General features: G+C 47.5%; 1 protein-coding gene across 6 annotated transcripts in view; it reads left to right on the top strand.

The window, feature by feature from the left end:
- The window catches only part of TRIM67 (tripartite motif containing 67), a 67,985-nt gene that overhangs the window by 4,909 nt on the left and 43,509 nt on the right, over nucleotides 1–19,567 (top strand). For all 6 annotated transcript variants that reach the window (XM_080389282.1, XM_080389279.1, XM_080389281.1 and 3 more), the window contains exon 2: nucleotides 9–19,475. In XM_080389282.1, coding sequence (XP_080245408.1) covers nucleotides 18,537–19,475 — 939 coding nt within the window. In that variant the 5' untranslated portion in view covers nucleotides 9–18,536. The remainder of the gene's footprint in view (nucleotides 1–8; nucleotides 19,476–19,567) is intronic.

Here is a 19,567-nt window from a genome sequence, read left to right as displayed (position 1 = left end):
AGGCAGAGAGAGAGAGAGGTAGGATGATAATTTTATATAACTTAGGTGACCTGTCATAGATCAGAAGATAAACAAGCAATGATTTATAAATACTGTGATTTTTAAATAATTTCAGAACTTAAATGCTTTGCTGTCTGTTCTCTAGACTTGATTCTGAAAATGAATTACTTTTAATTCTCATTCATTTAATGAAATACGAGCAAAGCCCTAGCTAGTTAAAACTGCAAGAAGCATGCAATTTAAGATAGTTTCCAAGATTTTTGTAGGAAGATACTTCCTAGTATGTTCCAGAGACCTCTGGCATTCTTAAGACAAGTCCCACAGAGCCTGATCCAAATCTCATGGAAGTCAGTGACAGTCTATCCGTTGACCTTAGCTGTAGAAGGAAATTGTGTTGGGTCCTTGGACTGAAATAAGCTCCGTATCAAAGGCCTGTGCATGTTCTGCTCATTGAGTAACCAATACTCAACCTCAAAAATGAACTTAGGTCAGTTTTCAGTGGAGGCAGCAGCCTGGTTGTCAAATGCACCCAGCGGCAGCAATGACTCTTCCAGCTGTTCGTAATAAATGAACACAGCACGGTGCCAAATCAGTGCACGGGGGGGGGGATTTTTGAAGTCAGCACCAGATGCAACTGTATTGTCAAGGGAGGTATGGCCTCTTTAGCTTTTCATCCTGTACAGCCACATCTTCCTGGACTGTTCTGAGGGAAAATGGGCTTTTTGGGACTAGTGCAAACCTGTGACATAACAGCCTGGGATAGGTTCCCATCGCCCTGTTGAATCAGCGCAGTGATAGCGTTCGGCGTCTCTTGCCCACCTCTGGAAGAAAGAGGGGTAGATTGAGCTAGAAACGGTTGGTCACACAGATCATTGTCTTAAAAAGCAACTGGATGTCTGAGGTGTCTGAATGTTAAATGTTTCAGAAAAGGGCTGGTGAACAAACTTGCTGTCACCCTTTTTCCGTAGGGGCCTAGGTCCTTAGAGCAAAACCGGTTTGCCAAATAGAGTTGGGGGCATGCATAACAGTCACATAAATCAGGAAAAAGGGTGTCATTTGTAATACTAGCCTGTGTACACCATCAGATAGTTTTTATCACAGAAAATGTATGGAATCTGAAGAAGGAAGTAATTAAACTAAATATTCAAAGGGATGTTTTGTCACATTTCATGAATAGCCACCAAAATGTTGTGTTTTGGGGTTTTTTTTTAGCTGAGGAGAAGCACGTAACATGTGTGGTTTACAGTTGCTACTCCCCATACTGGCAGTGACGTGAGACAACCTGAAGGACTGCAGGTGACCATGCCCTGGGTTGCTGGTATATGATAACATCACTGTTTCACTGCCAAACAGCCAAGCTGTGCAGGTAATGTGTCTTCAGTTTTGTCCTGATTGGTTTTCATGCTATTAGTCCTTCTTGATAATACAATGAGTGTACATTGGCTTTTCTCAGTTTCAATCTTCATCTTTCCTCAGGTCTTTTTTTTGGTTGGTTGGTTGCTTGCTTGCTTGGTTTTTTTTATAGCCATACGGCAATACCTTTACGATCGCAGACTGAAAAGCCTGGTTTGATATAATCACTCCTTTTCCTCAAAACTTCTCCTGAAGTGTTAAGTGCGCTGCCACATCCATTTGAACCTCAGCGTAGCAGGACTGCAGCCGAGCAGTTGGGTTGCATAATGCACTTCTCTAAATCAACTTGAGCAGATGGGAAAGAAAACTGCTTGAGCTAGCGCAGCGCAACTCCCCTTGGGCACCTTTCAGATGGCAGTGGAAGTGCAGCCTGGTGATGCCCTACTGTCTTAATTTTGTCCTCTTGGATGATAGAGGCAGCCTAGCCTGAACAAGGGATTATTCTCCCCTGGCTCTTCCTCTCCTCCCAATTTACAGCACTGTAGAACTATATGATTTTAAACATTGCTCATATGGTAATTTTTCTCAATCATCACGCATTGCTTCATTTCCACTGGTATTTAGGCAAAAAATAAAATAATGGACAAATAAAAAATTAAACACTCAAGTGAAATATAAATAAGAACAATGTAGGTTAAAAGATAACTAAAAATAGTGGTAGTAGTAAGCCTTGTTTTATGCTTATCAGGTGGGGAGCCCACAGCTGTAAGAAGAAATTAGACCTTGTCAGTTTATTAAAAACCCATGATCACATCTGGTTAATTTATCAAAAACAGAAGGAAGAGAATAGTACTAAGCAAGGCTAAACACATCACTTAATTCAACTCCATGAAGTCATTAAAGTCATACCGGCATAAATTTATGTTTAGCTGGCATTACCTGTTCTCTGGTGTAGAAGCAAATGGTTATATAAAAACAGTAGAAAAATCAAGTTAGGGCAAGCTACATTTTAAGACAGTTTAAGCAGAATCTGTTGGTTTTGAGCAAAAGCTTCACCTGCAAAACTTATTCATGTGAAAGGAATTGCATATATGAATGTCAGTAGTGGTGTCATGTGGTTTTAAAGTCCCTGGTCAGCTAGTCAGTGAAGGAGGGACGTATCCATGTTCTGGATGGAGGTGCTGCTTGTTCGCGCTGCCTCATGCTAAGAGGGGGAAGAGCTCAAGTCTGTTTAGCACCTTGGCCCCAGAGCAAGCCGTGGCTGTACCTAAGAACCTGCCTGAAGGGCCATGAGAAGACCACAGACTTTTCTCCTGTCCTTGCTCTGATAAACAGCAGCAGTGCCTGCCCTCTTTTTCTTCTCCTACTTCATCCAAAGACTCGATTAATTTCCAACCCGCTTTCCTCATACAATTTATTGATGTCAGTGGTTGGGAAATTGCGAACCACTTCAAGCTTTAACAATTTTCAAAAAGACTACAGCCCTGTGTGCAAGGGTATTCCCTTATGTGTGTCCTCTGCAGCTTAAATTGTGCTAGACCTAGTTTAGGATGACAGCAATGTGGGCCAAAGAACTGATAAAGCTACAGAGGGTTTAGGGTGTCAAATACTTAAGAGGGACAAGCACTGACTATTGGAGAGCCTGGGGCATCGAGGTGCTGAGGCAGATTTAACCCTTTCTAAGCTGACTTGGTCCTGATTGTCTATATATGCAACAGCTGGGTTTAACTTAACTTTGAATTGCCAGGCTCTAATTCCTCCCGGTCTCCTTTTTTCCCCCTCTGAAGCTTCCTAAGTTTTACAGCACTCTGCTCTGGATCCCCTTGCATCTTAACCCAGCACCGTGCATTTCCTTCACATTCCTGTATCTCCTTTAACTGAGTCATTCTGCAACATTTTGCTGCACTTCCTTGTCTTGCAAAGGTTGAATATATCTTTCCCTACCTTTTTGAAGCTTCAGTGTAATGTGAAGCACCAGGGGAGCCCTTCCGGCTTTTATTTTCTCTGCAGGAGTCCGTGTTCAGTTTATCATCTTTGCAGGATACCATGTGAACAGCGGAGTTCATGATTGACATGGGAGGCTCGAAAGGGCTATCGCTATCAGTGCAGGTAGAGCCGATGCATATTTCATCACTGTGGCAGGGGTTTCTATGGGTCTTGTGATCTTTGCAGGGATCCTTATGGGAAATTCAATGAGGAGAGTCTCAGGAGAGATTGGAAGACAAGAAGCAGAGGCAGCTTTGAGGTGGTTGTGTTGGTGGTGGAACAGAGAGATAATGACATTGAAAAAGCAGCAGTGAAATAAGAAAGAGGTTAAGAGAGAAGAAAAGCCTCTTTTTGAGGCTAAGACCTCTGCAGGGAAGAAGGAGCAGAGTTCAGAGATCGTTGGGGCTTTGGCTGGAGCAAAGATAATGGGGAGGAATAAACAAATTTGCAGTGCATGTTTCAGGGATATTGCCCCAGCAGTAGGGTGCGGTGTGTAACCAGTGAGACAGTAAAGAAAGAAAGGAAAAGATGCAGCAAAAGGAAAGAAAAGTTTGCTGGAAACAATACTGAAAAAATAGCACCCTTAAAACAGTTACTGAAATGGTCAGAAAGGCAGAAAGGAGAAAGGGGAAAAGAGAAAAACAAGAACAGCCATGCTGAAATGTATGCAGGAGGGAGGGAGCTCCTCTCAAATTTCTTTTAATGTAGTGTTGTGGTTTAACTCCAGCTGGTAACACCACCCAGAGGGATGGGGAGGGGAATCGGAAAGGAATTTAAAACTCAAGGGTTGAGGTAAGAACAACTTAATAACTGAAATAAAATAAAACAAACCCAATAATAATAATAACAGTTATAATTAAAAAGAGGGAGAAGGGAAGAGGAATAAAATCCAAAGGGAAGAGAGAAAAGAAACCCAGTGATGCACAATACAATTGCTCACCACTTGCTGACCGATCCCCAAGCAGCGATCAACAGGCCCCGGACAATGCCCCCTGCCCCCCCACCCCCCGTTTATATACTGAGCATTGTGTTCCATGGTATGGAATATCTCTTCAGCTTGTTCAGGTCAGCTGTCCTGGCTGTCCCCTCCCAATTTCTTGTGCCCCTCCAGCCTTCTTGCTGGCAGGACCTGAGAAACCTAAAAGTCCTTGACTCAGCATAACCATTACCTAGCAGCAACAAAAAACATCCCTGTGCTATCAACATTGTTCTCACACCAAATCTAAAACACAGCACTGCATCAGCTATTAAGAAGAAAATTAACTGTATCCCAGCCAAAACCAGGACATGTACATGGTGAAGAGCTCTTATTTTTCCATTCACATCTCTTTTTGCACCTTTACACGTAGCTTTTCTGTGTTTACCCATACATATGTGACTTATAAATGGGGTTACCCTGTTTTGCATCACCCCTGAGAGTTTTCAGAGAAGTTAAAGCCTCAGCAGAGCACAGCTGTCAAAACCACCTGATGGTTTGCAGTGTGAGCAATCTGATGGGCAGTAACTGATGGACATTGCCAACACCTTCATTCTCAGCAGCTGGAGGGTTTTCTTGTTTCCTTCTGAATATACCTCAGCATTTGATTTTTGACTGCTGCAGAATCAATTCTTCCATTAAAAGCTGTTGGGGGTTTACAGACCATGTGCCTAGGTCTAACGTTCCATGGCTATGCAACATTCCCAGTGAAGATCTCTGCTACGCCGTGTCCTAGGTCAGACAAGGACTGTGAGTAGCCTTCAGGGAAGTGTTACAATTTAACCTCTTTTCTCGGGTCTTTGTCTGAAGGAATATGGAAGGATTGGATAGATGGGGGATGTGTTTATTTCAGGAAATACTGTCTCTTCTTCTGTTTCTGAGAGGGAATACATTTGGCAATGTGTTATTGTCAAATTACATAGGTGCTCTCCAGAGAGTCTTGTACACAATGTACCATATCTGTCTGTAAGAGGAATAAACAGGTATATGCTGGTACAAAGCCAGGATCTGTAACAAGAGCTCAGCTCTTCACTGACAAGGAAAGTGCAAGTGACATTTGCGCAGGGCTTTGCAGCAGCTTCTCACACAATATTACACAGACCGAGAAAAAAACAGCCTCTGAAGAAACAGATGAAGACGCATTCCTCAGGGATTACTGCAGAGTCAGTGTGCAGCATCAGTAGCCAGCATCCCAAGAGCAGTAAGAGTCCTCTTGCCCAAGGCACTGCCACCACAAACGGGCAGCCTGCCTCTGTAAAACCCAGGGCGAGAGAAAGTTAAAGGCAGACCCTGACATTTGGAAATTAGTCACCCACCTTGTCTCGCTCCTGCTTACCTGCCTGCTTGGCAGTGGAGCAGGCTGGTGAAAGTCTTCCTCTGATCACAGACTGTTTGGAAGCAAACTGGCAGATCTACCAGGGGAGCGTGTGTCAGCATCGCCTTCAATCAAAATGCTTCACTAAAAGGTTCACTTAATAGCACAAAAAAACCCCAACTTGGCTTAATATTTTGTCCCTCTTGTCTTGCTCCTTCCCCTGGAGGAACCCTGCGCACACCCCAGTGAAGCAGGGGCAGTTTCAAACAAGCTTCTCACAAAAGAGCCACATTCCCCTCCTAGGACTCGTACCTGCCTCCCCTCAGTTCAGTTCCATGCCATGAGTTCTCCAAGGCACGCAGCTGATGTTCAGGATGAATCAGTTTCAATCCCAAAATCTGTTTTATGTCCTTATATAGCCCAAACACGAACTTGAGGCTCTTCTCCAAGCTGTTGCCCATCTCTGTGTCGAACACTGCCTTTGCAGAAATTCTTACCCCAGTTAATCACCTTTCCCTTCTCCCTCCCTGTCCCACTGTTTTCTCTCTGCCATACTACACGTGGCTCAGGCTTTTCCCATCCGCTCAGCCTCCTTCCCCACAGAGGTCACAAGTCCTCAGGGTGGAAGAAGCTGCTGCTGAGAGGTGAGGAAGAGCCAAGCAGCAGTGAGCTCCTTGCAAATGTGAGTTGGAGAGGGCTCTTCTCAGCTCTCTGCTTGTCCGTCAGATGTGCTTCTTGTCAGTCTTGCAGCTTTTGGGGGAAAGTGGCAGAAGAGCTTTTTTCATCTCAATTTGGCAGGCAACCAGACAGTCGGGTAGGGCAGAGGGGTGCATTAGCTACAGATTAAGAAACAAATAAATATCTGAAGTCAATGGAATAAAATTGCACAAAGCCAGAGAGTGACTGTGAGAGGCGGAGACTTCAGACAGCTTTGCTCTGCGGTAACCTTCACCATGTTGGAAAATGGGCTTTTTTGCCATTGTTGTAATAGGAGTGTTGGGCTTTGACAAACACATCTTTCAGCTGCTTGTTTCTTCTTCGTCTGACAGAGCTCTCTTTCTATAACTCAAATAAATTCTCCTTGGGAGATGCATTTCTGTACTGGAATAATTAAAATCTGAGATGATTCCCCCAAACTGACAGACAGTGTGGCATCAATCATGTCTGCCAGCAAGCCTTACTTCTGCTGTAGCAGCAGGAGCACCGGCTCAGCAGTGGTCTGTGAACACAAGAGAAGCAACATAGGCAGGGAGACGCAACGCTTTTTATTAGACCAAATGATAGACTTGAAGGAAGGCCTTTGTATCAAAAGTTGCCCATTTTCTCCAAAAGTGTGTGCTGGCCTTAGAAAAGGCAGGATTTCTTCCTTCTAGCCTTGTGTTGCTTACATTACCTGTGCTTTGATCAGGGTCTGCAGCTCGCTTCAAACACTCCCCCAGGAGATCTGCTTGTTTTAAGCACCACTGGCTGTCTCTTTCGCTATCAAAAGAGCTCCTTTTGCTAGCTTTTGATATGGGGAAATGCATCCCCCTGTAATCAAAGTGATGTTTAACTCATCCCTGAGCATCTGGAAAGAAACTATGAAGAGCAGTTACTGGGTAAATGTAAAATACATATTTAGTACCAGCTGTGTAGGATGAGTAGGGTGTGTGTGTATATATGTATATAGTTTGTCATGCTGTATTTGTATTGCTGGAATATGAAGGCAGCCACTTTTTTATATTACATATTCAAGGCACACTTTCTTTACTTTTTAAATAGAGATGTAAAATTAAAAAAATGCACAGAAAAAATAGTTTGCATTTCTTATTATAGAATGCCATTCAGCTGAGTGTCTCAGAACATCACAAACCCACGCTTATTTAATATTTAGAGTGATCTTGTCATTATTAAGTAATGGACTGACAAATGGCTCAGTAAAAATATTTGAAATTTTAAATATTAAAGAGGAAGAAGCAAGTGGATGGCAAGTGCCTTTCTGGTCTCGCTGGGGTCACCTCTGCAGCCTCTTCCAGAATTCCTGAAGACCTCTTTCCCCCGATTCCCACCCACCTTCTCTTGCTTGTGATGGAGGTACAGAAAAGCAGGCTGAAATTACTCTGAGCTGATCAACAGGTGTGTCCTACGTATATATACTCACGTAGAACAGGTTTACATGCATGATCCAAAATGCCATGAGGCTGCTGCTGGCTGCCCGCCTGGGACAGGCACCACGGAGAGCCTACAGCCTCACTGAACCCCTGGGCAGATGATGACAGGAGAGATGAAGGGCTCTCCAGAATAAGGGTGCATGGCCTATTTCAGTGTATTTATAGCGTAGCCTTTCTTTGTTCTGCTCCATGTCCTTGAGGGATGAGGGTCAATTAAGTCTGAATGTCAGAGCTAGCATTGCTACCCACAGTCGTCGTATGAACAGAAACAGCTGTCAGCAACGCCAGAAATAACCTGACATCCAGGAGCAGACAGGACAGTGAGTAGAGTGGGGATCTGTTGTACAAAGTGGCGTTTTGCCAAAAGAATGATTTCCCCGCCCCATCACCTCTGGCATTCACATCTGCAGTGCCTCTGCAGCCCCTGGTTGGGGGTGCTGCTGTCACTTTAGCAAGCAAAGTCCCTGGAGACAACATTTCTTCATCCCACTTGGCCCACCTGAAGGGTGGGGTGTCAGGTCTAACCTCACCGGCTGCCTGGAGCGGCACAGGTGGGGCAGTCGGTGGCTGGTCCCCATGGCCGGAGTCGCCTGTCCTGTTGTGGGATGAGCCATGCTCTTAGGGTGAAATGAATCCCACCCTCCACCTCTTGCTTGAGGACTTGCACTGTGCATAGATCACAAATGGAGACTGGGTTTTACCAAATCAGAAAAAAACCACAACAACCCCACAGCATTCAATTTTATATATTCCAATTATTAGGAGCAAACAGAAACCACCACACTCTCCTCGTGCAAAACACTTGTGGTTCTGCTAAATGAGCTGCTGCAAACGTCGACATATTCCGCTGATTTTTTGTTACTCAGCAACTACGGTGGTGGTTCATCAGTGAAAAGGCTAAACTGAGTTTCCCTAGCAGAAAAATAATGAAAGAAAATGGAAAGCTCGAGACGTAGAATGGGACTGATGACACCCGTGGCATAGCGGGAGGGAAATGAGGAGCAAATGGAAGTTTGGCAGCCTGGAAAGGTTAGGTTGCAGGCAGAGCTCCTGGAAAAGGATCAGGGGGTCACCAGCCTATTAGGAGATCAAGGGAAGGCAAGTTGTGAAGCCAAATGGAATAATTTAAAAGGCTAGTGAGTGGGAGAGATGAGGATAGCACAGCACACTACTAGGGCAGAGATCTGCCTGATCTGAGACTGTTATAATCTTAATCTTCCCATTAACTGAACAGTTACGAAGATGCCAGCATATACTTTGAAGATACACAATTTCTGCTTGCAGTTGAAACTGGTTGAATCTCAAGGGCGACATCTCAAGCTAAAAAAAAATTAAAATAAAATAATTAAAAATGAATGGTTGGCCAGATCCCTGCCGCTCCACCCCTGCAGGCAGGAGAACCCATCTCCATCGCTGCTGCCAGGTAGAGGAGCACTCATGCACAGCCGAGAGCGCTGCTCCTGCTTGGAGCTGCCTCTCCAGAAATCCATGGGCGCTCATCCATGGGAGTAAAGCCTCCTGTGCACTGATACAGTGCATATACAGCTGTCTACAAAAGGAAGGGAATTATTTTAGTTCCTCCATCTGCCTTAACCTATTTTTCTTCTTCCTCAGATTCTCATTAGCATCTTTTTGCCCCATCTGTTTTGTTGCACTCCTACTTTGTATTCTTCCCTCACTATCCATTACTGGCTGCTGTCAAAGACAAGGTGGAACCAGGTTCATCGTCAGGCTGATATGATATGGCCTTTCTTTGTGTTCTTCCTTGGGCAATGGCTTACTAAAAATTAAATCATTTAGTAAAAGGACAAACTAAATAATCAGCAGGGGTTCTTTTTTCCTTGGGTAACACAAGAACACGTATGTTATATTTTGTTTGAATTAAGGCTATAAGCATATACACATTGCTGAAACTGTTATGTTTCATAAAGTGGCCTTATTATTTTCTGCATATTTTCCTTTGTGTGTGGAGTTTTTTCTTTCTATTAAATTGCATATCCATGGAGGATTTGGGGGCACTCAGCCAGTCAATCCAATTTGGAGTTGGATGGTGGTTATAGTGGGCTAAGTCCCTTATCTGTCCCTGTCAGCTGTTTTACTTCTCTGCTATTGATGGAAACATAAAATTAAAAGTGGAATCAACTCAGAGGAGGCAAGAGCCCAGCAAGAGACTTAGGAGGGAAAAGTTGAGGAGGGAGATTCTGACTAATCTCTCTGCAGCTGGGATAATATGCTGGCAGTTTCAGGTTTAAATATGCATGCAGTAGACTAGTTATTTCACAAATATTGCCATTTCATTTATCTTTGTGGGTATCAAAGCAAGTATAGGAAGAAAACTGAAATCAGATTGGTAATGGTTGGGGGATTTTTTGAGAAGTGGGTTTCCCACGTGATGTGTCCTGGGAAAGGATGAAACTCGAGCAATGAATAGGAGGCCTGAAAGTGGATTAGCCATTCCTACAGGACACTAGCAGAAGTATAAAGAGGAACAAGCCAGTGTGTATACTTGATTCTGTGCATATTTCATGTTGCGTACGTGCTATGGTGGAAAATCAGCTCAAGCTATTGAAATCAGTGGTTACAGTGGTGCAAAATCAACATAAGAAAGAATTTGAATCTGATGAACCAGGCTGTCTGGTGTGACTGTAGGATTCATAGTTGTGTTTGTACCTTCCGACTCTGGACGAGAGAGGACCTTGCATTTCTTCAAGATCAGTACTTCCCAGTAGGCTAAATGGTGACAGCTTCCCAAGTCCCTTGATGACCTAGATTGCTGGAGGTGCGCAGGAGTCAGGTGATGGGGCTTTCTTCATGCAAACCTCTCTGCTGTGCATGTATTTGGGGACTGGCATTAGGCAATACACTCTCACAAATAAAATCTCTTATGTGAGGGGTCCTCCCCAGGGAGGATCCTCTCTCTCCTATACCATATGAAAAAGAAAACCTCATGATCAGCATTGTACCCCATCAGCAGGCTGGTCCTTCTGTGGCAAGGGAAGGAAAAGGACGACCCTTTAGTGCCTGAGGGACAGGCAAGCACACCTTTTTTCTCCTGAATGAGGGTTTCTTGCCAGTACAGAGGACTGGCGGGACAACCCCCACCTCTTTCTGTAGGAATCACATTCATCAGATCGCTTTCCTCTTGTCCTTGGGGGAGACAAAGGTGCGCCAAGGCTGGGCTCGGTGTGAGGTGGGGAACGAGCTGAGCATTGGAAGCAGGAGGTGTCTGTCTGTGAGGTGAGCAGTGGCAGAAGGGCAGAAAGGCTGCGCTGGATGTCAGGAGGGGAGGGTGAGGGAGCAAGAGAGTTTCTCGGCAGCAAGGGAAGAGTGAAAAGTAGTGAGGGAAAGCAACATAAGGAAGAGGGAAGCAGAATCTCTGTACTTATTTAAGAATATTAAAAGATACTATCATAGATGAAAAGAAAACCTAGCAAAGGGAAAGAGAGGACAAAGGCAGAAATAAATTGTTTTTCAAATCAGAAAACATAATGCTAAACGAAGCAATAAAATACATTGTGAGTGCTATTGATTTGGCTGACATCTATTTTCTCCCTGCTACCGGACAGCTCAACTAGCTGCTGGAGAGGGGCGCAGAAATGTCAGGTAGGCCAGGTGTTGTGTTGATAAAAAAAGGTGCATAAAGCTTGGCATCTCATCGACTTGCCTCCCCACCTGATTGATGCTGATGTCTCAGGCCACAGATGTTGCTCTTTGGATCTGGTACAAATTCTCAGTGCTGTTGCAAGGGGCCACTCCTCCCCACTCCTGTCCTTGTGTAGGCACGGACACCTCTGAATCAAGATGCTGATGCTGAAAAATAACCGTCGTGAACTGGATTGATTCTTGTGGCTGTGTGAAAGCTACCTTGAGCGCAGGAGGGGTGGTGAGAATGGGCAGCTAGGGGTGGTGGCAGAAATGACCTCCCTTTACAGTGGTGACACAGATTTATGCTGGATAACAGTGCTCATCTCATCACCAACTGGCAGGACACGAGTCCCCATGCTCGTAAGAGGCCTCTCCTGTCTTGATTCTCTGGTGCGTGCAGTGCAGGAGTTCTTGTTTACTTAACAGAAACCAAGCTGAAAAGAGAAGGGGAAGCCCAAGGCAGCCCCCGTTTCTGGTTTCTGCAACCTGTCAGTCTGGCCTCACTCGTAACTATCACCTCCTACATTTCTCCCCAGTGAACCTGGTTTTTTGTCCTCTACCCTTTGTTTCTCCATGCAGCTTCCAAGTCTCTCGATACTCGGTGCTCCTGGGCAACACTGCAATAAATAGAGGAGGCTTTGGTCAAACCCACTAGAACTCCATGTAAATTTTGTCCCATTAGCTACAGCCAAGGCAGGTTCCACAGGTCTCCTGGTCTTTCAAATATGCATTCAGGGTACGGTTTCTGGAGACCTTGTGGGAGGTTCTGATCTTGAGCTACTTGCAGAACAGAAAAGCAAAGCCTATCCCTGAGGGTATTTATAGATCCTTCATGACTCAGGGAAATTTCCTCACTAATTGTCTTTTGCTAAACAGAGATAGCATTTTTTATCTTATGTGTAGTAAAGCTGTAGAAAAGCTACTTGGGCCTCCCTTCTTGAGAAAAGACCTTTCTCAGTGAGTCACAAATGGATCAGCTCCCTAGCCCAGTTCACAGAATACTGCCTGCCCTTTCAGGGACAGTAAGTCACTACCCCTTTATGTAAGGATTTTCTTTACATGTGGAGAGATTGCCACATGGTGGCAATTTACCTCCACTTTACAACTGTATATACAAGTACCTAACCCAGTCAAGCTTCTTTTCCAAATGTCTGCTTTCTTTCAGCCCATCCCATGCTCTTAGGAAATGCTGGTCCTTCAATGTTCAGATTACTTGCTCTTCCTTTGTTTGTGTTGGGGGTCTTTGTCCCTCTCCTCCCTTCCCTCCCACCCCCAATGCTTAGGATGCCATTACATTTTCCTATCTCCTTCCATCCTCCCTAACAGAAGAGACTATTGGGGCAGGTTTGAATTTTATATAATCATTGGCTAGTTTCTTAAAAAGCCGGATAAACTTATTTTCCTTACAGGCACGAGTGGGATGACCACAGGGGCAGCTGGGGAGAGCAGGGACCCACAGCAGGACAGTGCAGAGGGTTGAGACAGACCACAGCTCCGTGCTCAGGACTTTCTTATGACCCTCTCCTCAAGAAGGCACAGGGAACAAAATGAGGAGCCATAACCCAGCCTCTGCCGTAACACCTTTGAAACCAAACCAGCTCTGTCAGAAGTCTACACGCTTACTTTAAAAGAAGGGCAGCAGATGTGACAAGAACTCCCTGTAATAATCGTACCGTGAAGATGCTGACTATGATCCCATTACCAATGGTGTTCTGAAACGGGTCCAAAGCAGTGCACAGTTTCCCGCTCTCCTTTACACGCAGCTGCTTAGGGTCCAGCACTCTCATTCTCTTGCCTCTCAGAACTGCAAGCACCCTTCTAAGGATGCTGCCTGTAGCAGCTATGGAAAGGATCTCACTCCACTGCAGGAACAGCAACAAAGAGAGGGCTTCTCACGCAGCAGAAAAGCCAAGATGTCCCTGGAGTGATTCCAGTGGGTTGCAGGCTGAGATATTTTTACATCACAGAAACACGAGATGTTATTTTTCAAGAGTCCTGATTGTAGGTTAGTGTCTGTTGTGCTTTCTTTGTGCTTTCTTTTCAATGCACATTTGTTAAGAAGTGCTGAAACTGACCTCTTACTGAAATTTGTCTGTGCCAACCTACCACTTTTTGTTGGCGTGTATGTTTAAAGCAGTATTTTCCTCTGTATGGAATTTCATTCATAGATGGCAGATACAGGTTCAGAAGTGTGACTATTTGACAAGCAATGTTTAGGATCAAGTGTCATTTTTTGCTATTTAACCATTATAACAAGCATATACTCAGCACACAGTCTGAATAAAATTCCATTGTATAGAACTGTCCTGTGTTGTAAATTATATTTTTGTGGCAGATTTACTCCTCTGACAGAGAAAATTCAATATGTAGCTGCATTTCTATTACAGATACAGTCTTCTGCTAGCCAACAGATAAGCTTTTTATCAGCAGCCATGCTTCTGTGGCACTCTTCTGGGCTCCTGCCAAGCTCTGCCTTCATTCCTTTCATGAACAGATCAATGTGCAAACATTTGAAAAACCTAAATAACATAGTAGCTACTTGAATGTATGCTTAAAAAAAAACAACACCAAACACAGAACCAAACTGGTTTCAAAACTGTTACACCCACCTAATGTACCTCATGCGAATCTACAAAACCAAGGAAAGAAGGGAAGGAGGTAGCACAGAGCGACATTTCCAAAGCTTCCCTGCCCCATGGACCATATACATCAGCTTTTTCTCTAAGCCACGGTGGAAGCCTACCCTCCTGTGCCTCCTTGCCACATCACCCCTCAAACGGAACATGCAATACCAGCATCAACTGGAACTAGTACTTTTGGGGAGAAAAGTCTGGTAAAGAATGTGATGAAGAACAAGCAGAGAGGAGAGGTTACAGTGTGGCGTGTTGTTTGTTACCCATAACGGCAACGCCAAGGTGGGTGTGTGGGATGTGTGTATTCACACACACGGTCACTGGTTAATGCCCCAGTCTGAAATTCAGAGAGACATGACCAGCAGCTGCAGCTGCATTGTCTGCAGGGGTCGCTGAGGGCATCCTCTGCTGATAATTGGGCACCATACATTTATAACATTATAACGAGGCAGTGGAATTCTTCACATTACACCACCACACAAGCTGCTGGCACAAGCCCAGGTGCATTTTGTCTTCTCTGCTCTTGTGAAGTAGCTCTCTGTCCTCCTTTTTGCAATGGAATAAGCACCTGTGGAGATAAGATCTTTTTTTTTCTCTCTTTTTCTCTGTTACCCTTCAAATAAGAGGATGTGTGCTAGGAGTGATGCCCTTTAGCGGGAGAGATGCTGGAATACTGGAGTCAAAAAGTTCCCCATGGGGAAACAGCAGTGGTAAAAGAGGAAAACTGAAGAAAGTGAAGTGACCTTGGTGGGCAGCTATTGAAAGAAAAAGAAAAAAAAAGAAAAGAAAGAGGGAAAACTGGTTGGAAAGGTTTTAATGTGTGAGGGTAATATAAAATGTAAAAAGGTACCAGAAAAGGAATGGGAAAACAACAATAACAACAAAGGGAACAACAAACAGAAGGAGAAGGCATAAGCAATAAAGCAGGAGAGGCAAAAAGATGAATCAAATCTCTTTCCTTACTGAGGGGCTGTACCACAACCTGCCTTATCTTTTTTTTATATAAATGTATAAATAAACTCCACTAGCTTTCTTCCTGTCAAGGGGGATATAAAAGGTGATAATAAGTTCTTACGGAGGGTAAATAGTTTAAGGGGATGATACTAGTGATACTGAAGTATTAAAATAAAGATCAAAGCCAGGACTGCCAGAATAGGGTTTCCGGGTTATCCATACATAGTTATGGCTCTAACGGATTAAAGACTTGTTTGAACATAAAAAGATGAAAAATGGTAGGGATCATCTCCATTACAAAAATGGCTTGATGACAAAACAAGGTAAAGGCCCAATTCTATCAGGCTCAGATCGAACGGTGAATGAATAGCTTCATTAAAATTAGTGGGATCGACTCGGTGTGATCTGTTCCTCATCAGGAGTAAGGGTGTCCAAAGCCAGTCTGCCCAAGCTCAGGGGCACTTTGCAATGCTTAGATCAGTTTCTGTTCTGGCTTTTGGAGCGGTAAGGATGACAGCAGTGTTTTGACTGTTCACCTCCGTCAGCAGCAGCAGACTTGCTGTTACATAGATAAACATTTGTCATCAGGAGGAAAATCGGTGCTCTGCAATCTAAACCCATCAGAGCATTGAGCATTGTTACCGTAAGTGCCAGTTCCACCAGTAGTCTCCAGTGGCATGGGGATGAAGGTTTCTGCATTCGAACTCTACAGTCCCTTGGAAACCAGAGCTGTTCTGGGATCAGTAGGATAGGTAAACAGGCGCACCGGGCCTCACAGCTCTCCCTGCTCTCAAAGCCATAGCTCTCCTGGGCACAGACATTTCAAACAAACTTCTAAAGTAGGTAAAAAAATACCCTGAATGAAGTAAAAGTCACACTACAGTATAGAGAATACCAGATCACTTTTTCATCTCTGTTTCAAATGCCATCTATTATACTGATATGCTCTCAGGCCAAATCAGGTTTGTGAAGAGAAGTAAAGTTCAGTTTGAAAGGGAGTGGTTGTACTCCAGAGACAGTTTCTTTCTTGCCATTTCCCTCTGTAGTCAAGTGCAAACAGTTCTAGGATTTTACATAAACTTTAGGGTAGGGTTCAAAATGGAAATGTAAAATTCAGTGTATCAGAACTCTGGAAGTTGTAAACCCTGGCTAAAAAGCAGCTGTCAAGTGGAGCTGGTCAGGTTTGGGGTCCATACCTTTCATTTCCACCAGTTCCTGTCTGGTCTGTCCAGTTTTGCTCAGATGTCTCAGACCTGATGCTACCACTACACTTTACGATCACTGTCACCTTATACACAGGACAGGTAAAGAAAGAAAGGAAAAGTCCAGGAAAAAGCTACCATGCCTTCCTAACTATCTTCAGGATTATGGCTTCCAACATAAACTTGAAATCTGTGACTTGAATTCACCTATAGGTCTGCAAGAAACGTTTGGCATACAGCCACTCTCGCTGCTGACAGATGGTAGAGCAAAGAACAGAGCCTATGAGGATAACAACATTGCACCCACAGCTTTTCCTTGCAAGGCAGTAGCATAAGGTCGCTGTGAAATCAGTGGTGTTCCCCAACATTTCTTGCACTGCTGAGTTTTCTGGCTGGAGGTAGCCCAAACACGCAGGCGGCTGATAAACTCTCGATTTTGGCACAGAGCTGACATAAAAGAAGAAGATACCTAGCCAGAGACAGGCAGGCTTATGTGGGTCAGGGCTGTGTCTTTTATGTGCCAGAGGCCAAACCTGCCCTTTCCACCTCCAGCCAGGGAACTACAAAGCTTTCAACCCCTCGGGACTTCTTTCCCCCTCGGCTTGTCAAAAGAGCAGCTAGGCACGATACAAAAAGGAAAACTGCTGCAAGACAAGAATGAAAAAATGGGAAGCTTTAATATATTCCTACTGTCTGTCCCCATTCCTCCTTTTCTACGCATCAACAGTTTTAATAATCTGGCAAAAGCAAAACCTGAAACTAGAAAATCCTTTCCTGCCCAGTGTCACTAAATGCTCATCATGTACTAAGAAACAGCACGATGAGAAGCAACGCCTTTAGTATGTTTCTCTCTTTTCTTTTTTTCATTTGACACCAGTGAGTTCTGCCTTTGCATTTTTTAAAAAGCTGCTCTGAAAAAAGCAGCTCGTATTTTAAAACGAACAAAAAAATAGGATCTGATTAGGGATCTGAACTTAATACAGAAGAGGCTTTTAAACAAGATAGACCAAAAATAGAAGAAGAAGAAGAAAAAGAAGAAGAAAACAAAACAACAGTGAAACCACTCTTATGTATAACTGCTATGAAAATAGACCAGTTACATCCACGCTAAGCATTTGTAGAGTAAATAAAGCAGATGGGGGATTTCCCACTGCTGGTTTCTTTCTTCTAAGGGTGGTTATTTTCAGTCCATAAACTCTCGGCTGTCAGCCCTCATTTATCTTTCCAGCCAGTTTCCGCTGGGGTCAGGCGGCTGCGAGCCGGGCGGTGCGGGGCGGCGAGGCTGGGGCCGGGGCAGTGAGGAGCGACGGGGCCGGGGCGGTGCGGGGTGGCCGGGCTCGGGGCAGGGCGGCGGGGCCGAGCCCGGGGCGGTGGGGGTTGGCCGGGCTCGGAGCGGTGCAGGATGGCTGGGCTCGGGGCAGGGCGGCGGGGCCGAGCCCGGGGCGGTGCGGGACGGTGCGGCGGGGCCGAGCCCGGGGCGGTGCGGGGTGGCCGGGCTCGGGGCGGTGTGGGGCGGCCGGACCCGGGGCGGTGCGGGGCCGAGCCCGGGGCGGTGCGGGGTGGCCGGGCCCTGCCCGCTTCCGCCCCTTCCCGCCGCGGCGTTTGGAAGCGCGCCTGGCCCTTCCCATTTAACCCCTTTGCGTTCCTGCCCTCTGCACGGCGCCTGGCGCTCGGTGCGCTCGGCTGCGCTCCGGCACAGGGGGTGCGTGCGGGAGAGGCGCGCTCTCGGCTTGTTGGCAGGCGTGCTCCTTTTTCTCCGGGGAGGGGGGGAAAGGGCTACTGGTGATAACGGAACCCCGCCTGCCTTCGGTCCGCTACCCAAACAATGGCTTTATTTAAACGTATAAAGACATCGCTGCAGAGAGTTCCTTTAAAAAATGTTTTCGCCGTCCCCAGCCGTAGAGAGAGCGACCACTTATTTGCTGGAAAGGGCTCCTCCCGCCCCCTCCTACTCCTGCCCTCCCTCCTCCCCCGCCTCCCTTCCCCATATATTATTACTCTATGCCACCAACGTTAAAACAGCCCCACCGCGCTCGCTGCCCGCGCCGCGGCCGGCCGGCCGCCTCTCCCTCGCCCCCAGCCGCCTGCAGCCGCCGGGCGGCTCCTCGGCCCCGGCCCGGCGCGGCGCGGAGCTGTCTACCCCCGGCGGGTGCTGAACCGCCCGGCGCGGCAGCGGGGGCCGGAGCCCTCCCGGCCTCGCCCCGGCGTCCGGAGCCGAGGTAGGCGGCGAGGGGCGCTGCGGGGGATGGGGGGAGCCGGCTGCGACCCCGCGCCGCCCGCCTGAGCCTGCCCGCGCCCCGCACACAAAGCCGCGGCGCGGCCATGGAAGAGGAGCTGAAGTGCCCGGTGTGCGGCTCGCTCTTCCGGGAGCCCATCATCCTGCCCTGCTCGCACAATGTCTGCTTGCCCTGCGCCCGCACCATCGCCGTGCAGACCCCGGAGAGCGAGCAGCACCTGCCGGCCCTGCTCCACCCGCGGAGCCCCGCGCCGCCCGCCGCCGTCGCCGCGCCGGGCCCGGGAGCGGCCGCGGGCTCCGCCGCCTGCCTGGACTCGGAGTGCGCGGCGGGCGGCGGCGGCGGCGGGGACCACGCGGACAAGCTGAGCCTGCACAGCGAGACCGACAGCGGCTACGGCTCCTACACCCCCAGCCTGAAGTCCCCCAACGGCGTGCGGGTGCTGCCGCTGGTGCCGGCGCCCCCGGGAGCGGCGGCGGCGGCGGCTCCGCGGGGCGCGGGTCCCGCCAGCTCCTCCCTCACCTGCCCGCAGTGCCACCGGAGCGCCTCCCTGGACCAGCGCGGCCTCCGCGGCTTCCAGCGCAACCGGCTGCTGGAGGCCATCGTGCAGCGCTACCAGCAGGGCCGCGCCGCCGCCGCCGCCAAGTGCCAGCTCTGCGACCGCAGCCCGCCCGAGCCGGCCGCGGTGCTGTGCGAGCAGTGCGAGGTGCTGTACTGCGCCGCCTGCCAGCTCCGCTGCCACCCGGCCCGCGGGCCCTTCGCCAAGCACCGCCTGGCGCCGCCGCCCGCACACCCGGGCGCCCCCGGCGGCGGCGGCAGCGGCGGCGGCGGCGGCGGCGGCGGCGGCGACGGCGGGAAGGGGGCGGGCGGCGGCCGCAAGCTGCCGACGTGCGCCGAGCACGACCTGGAGAACTACAGCATGTACTGCGTGAGCTGCCGCAGCCCCGTCTGCTACCAGTGCCTGGAGGAGGGCAGGCACGGCAAGCACGACGTGAAGGCCCTGGGCGCCATGTGGAAGCAGCACAAGGTGAGTCCCCTCGGCCGGCCCGGAGGAGCTGGGGCGACGCTCCGTGCTGGGGTTTGCTCCTGCTGGTGTCCCGGCATCGGGCTGGAGTTTGT

This window comes from Falco punctatus, assembly GCF_963210335.1.
Source record: "Falco punctatus genome assembly, chromosome: 5".
NCBI classification, from domain to species: Eukaryota; Metazoa; Chordata; class Aves; order Falconiformes; family Falconidae; genus Falco; species Falco punctatus.
The sequence above is the reverse complement of the archived record's forward strand: the minus strand, read 5'-3'. Positions and strand labels throughout refer to the sequence as shown.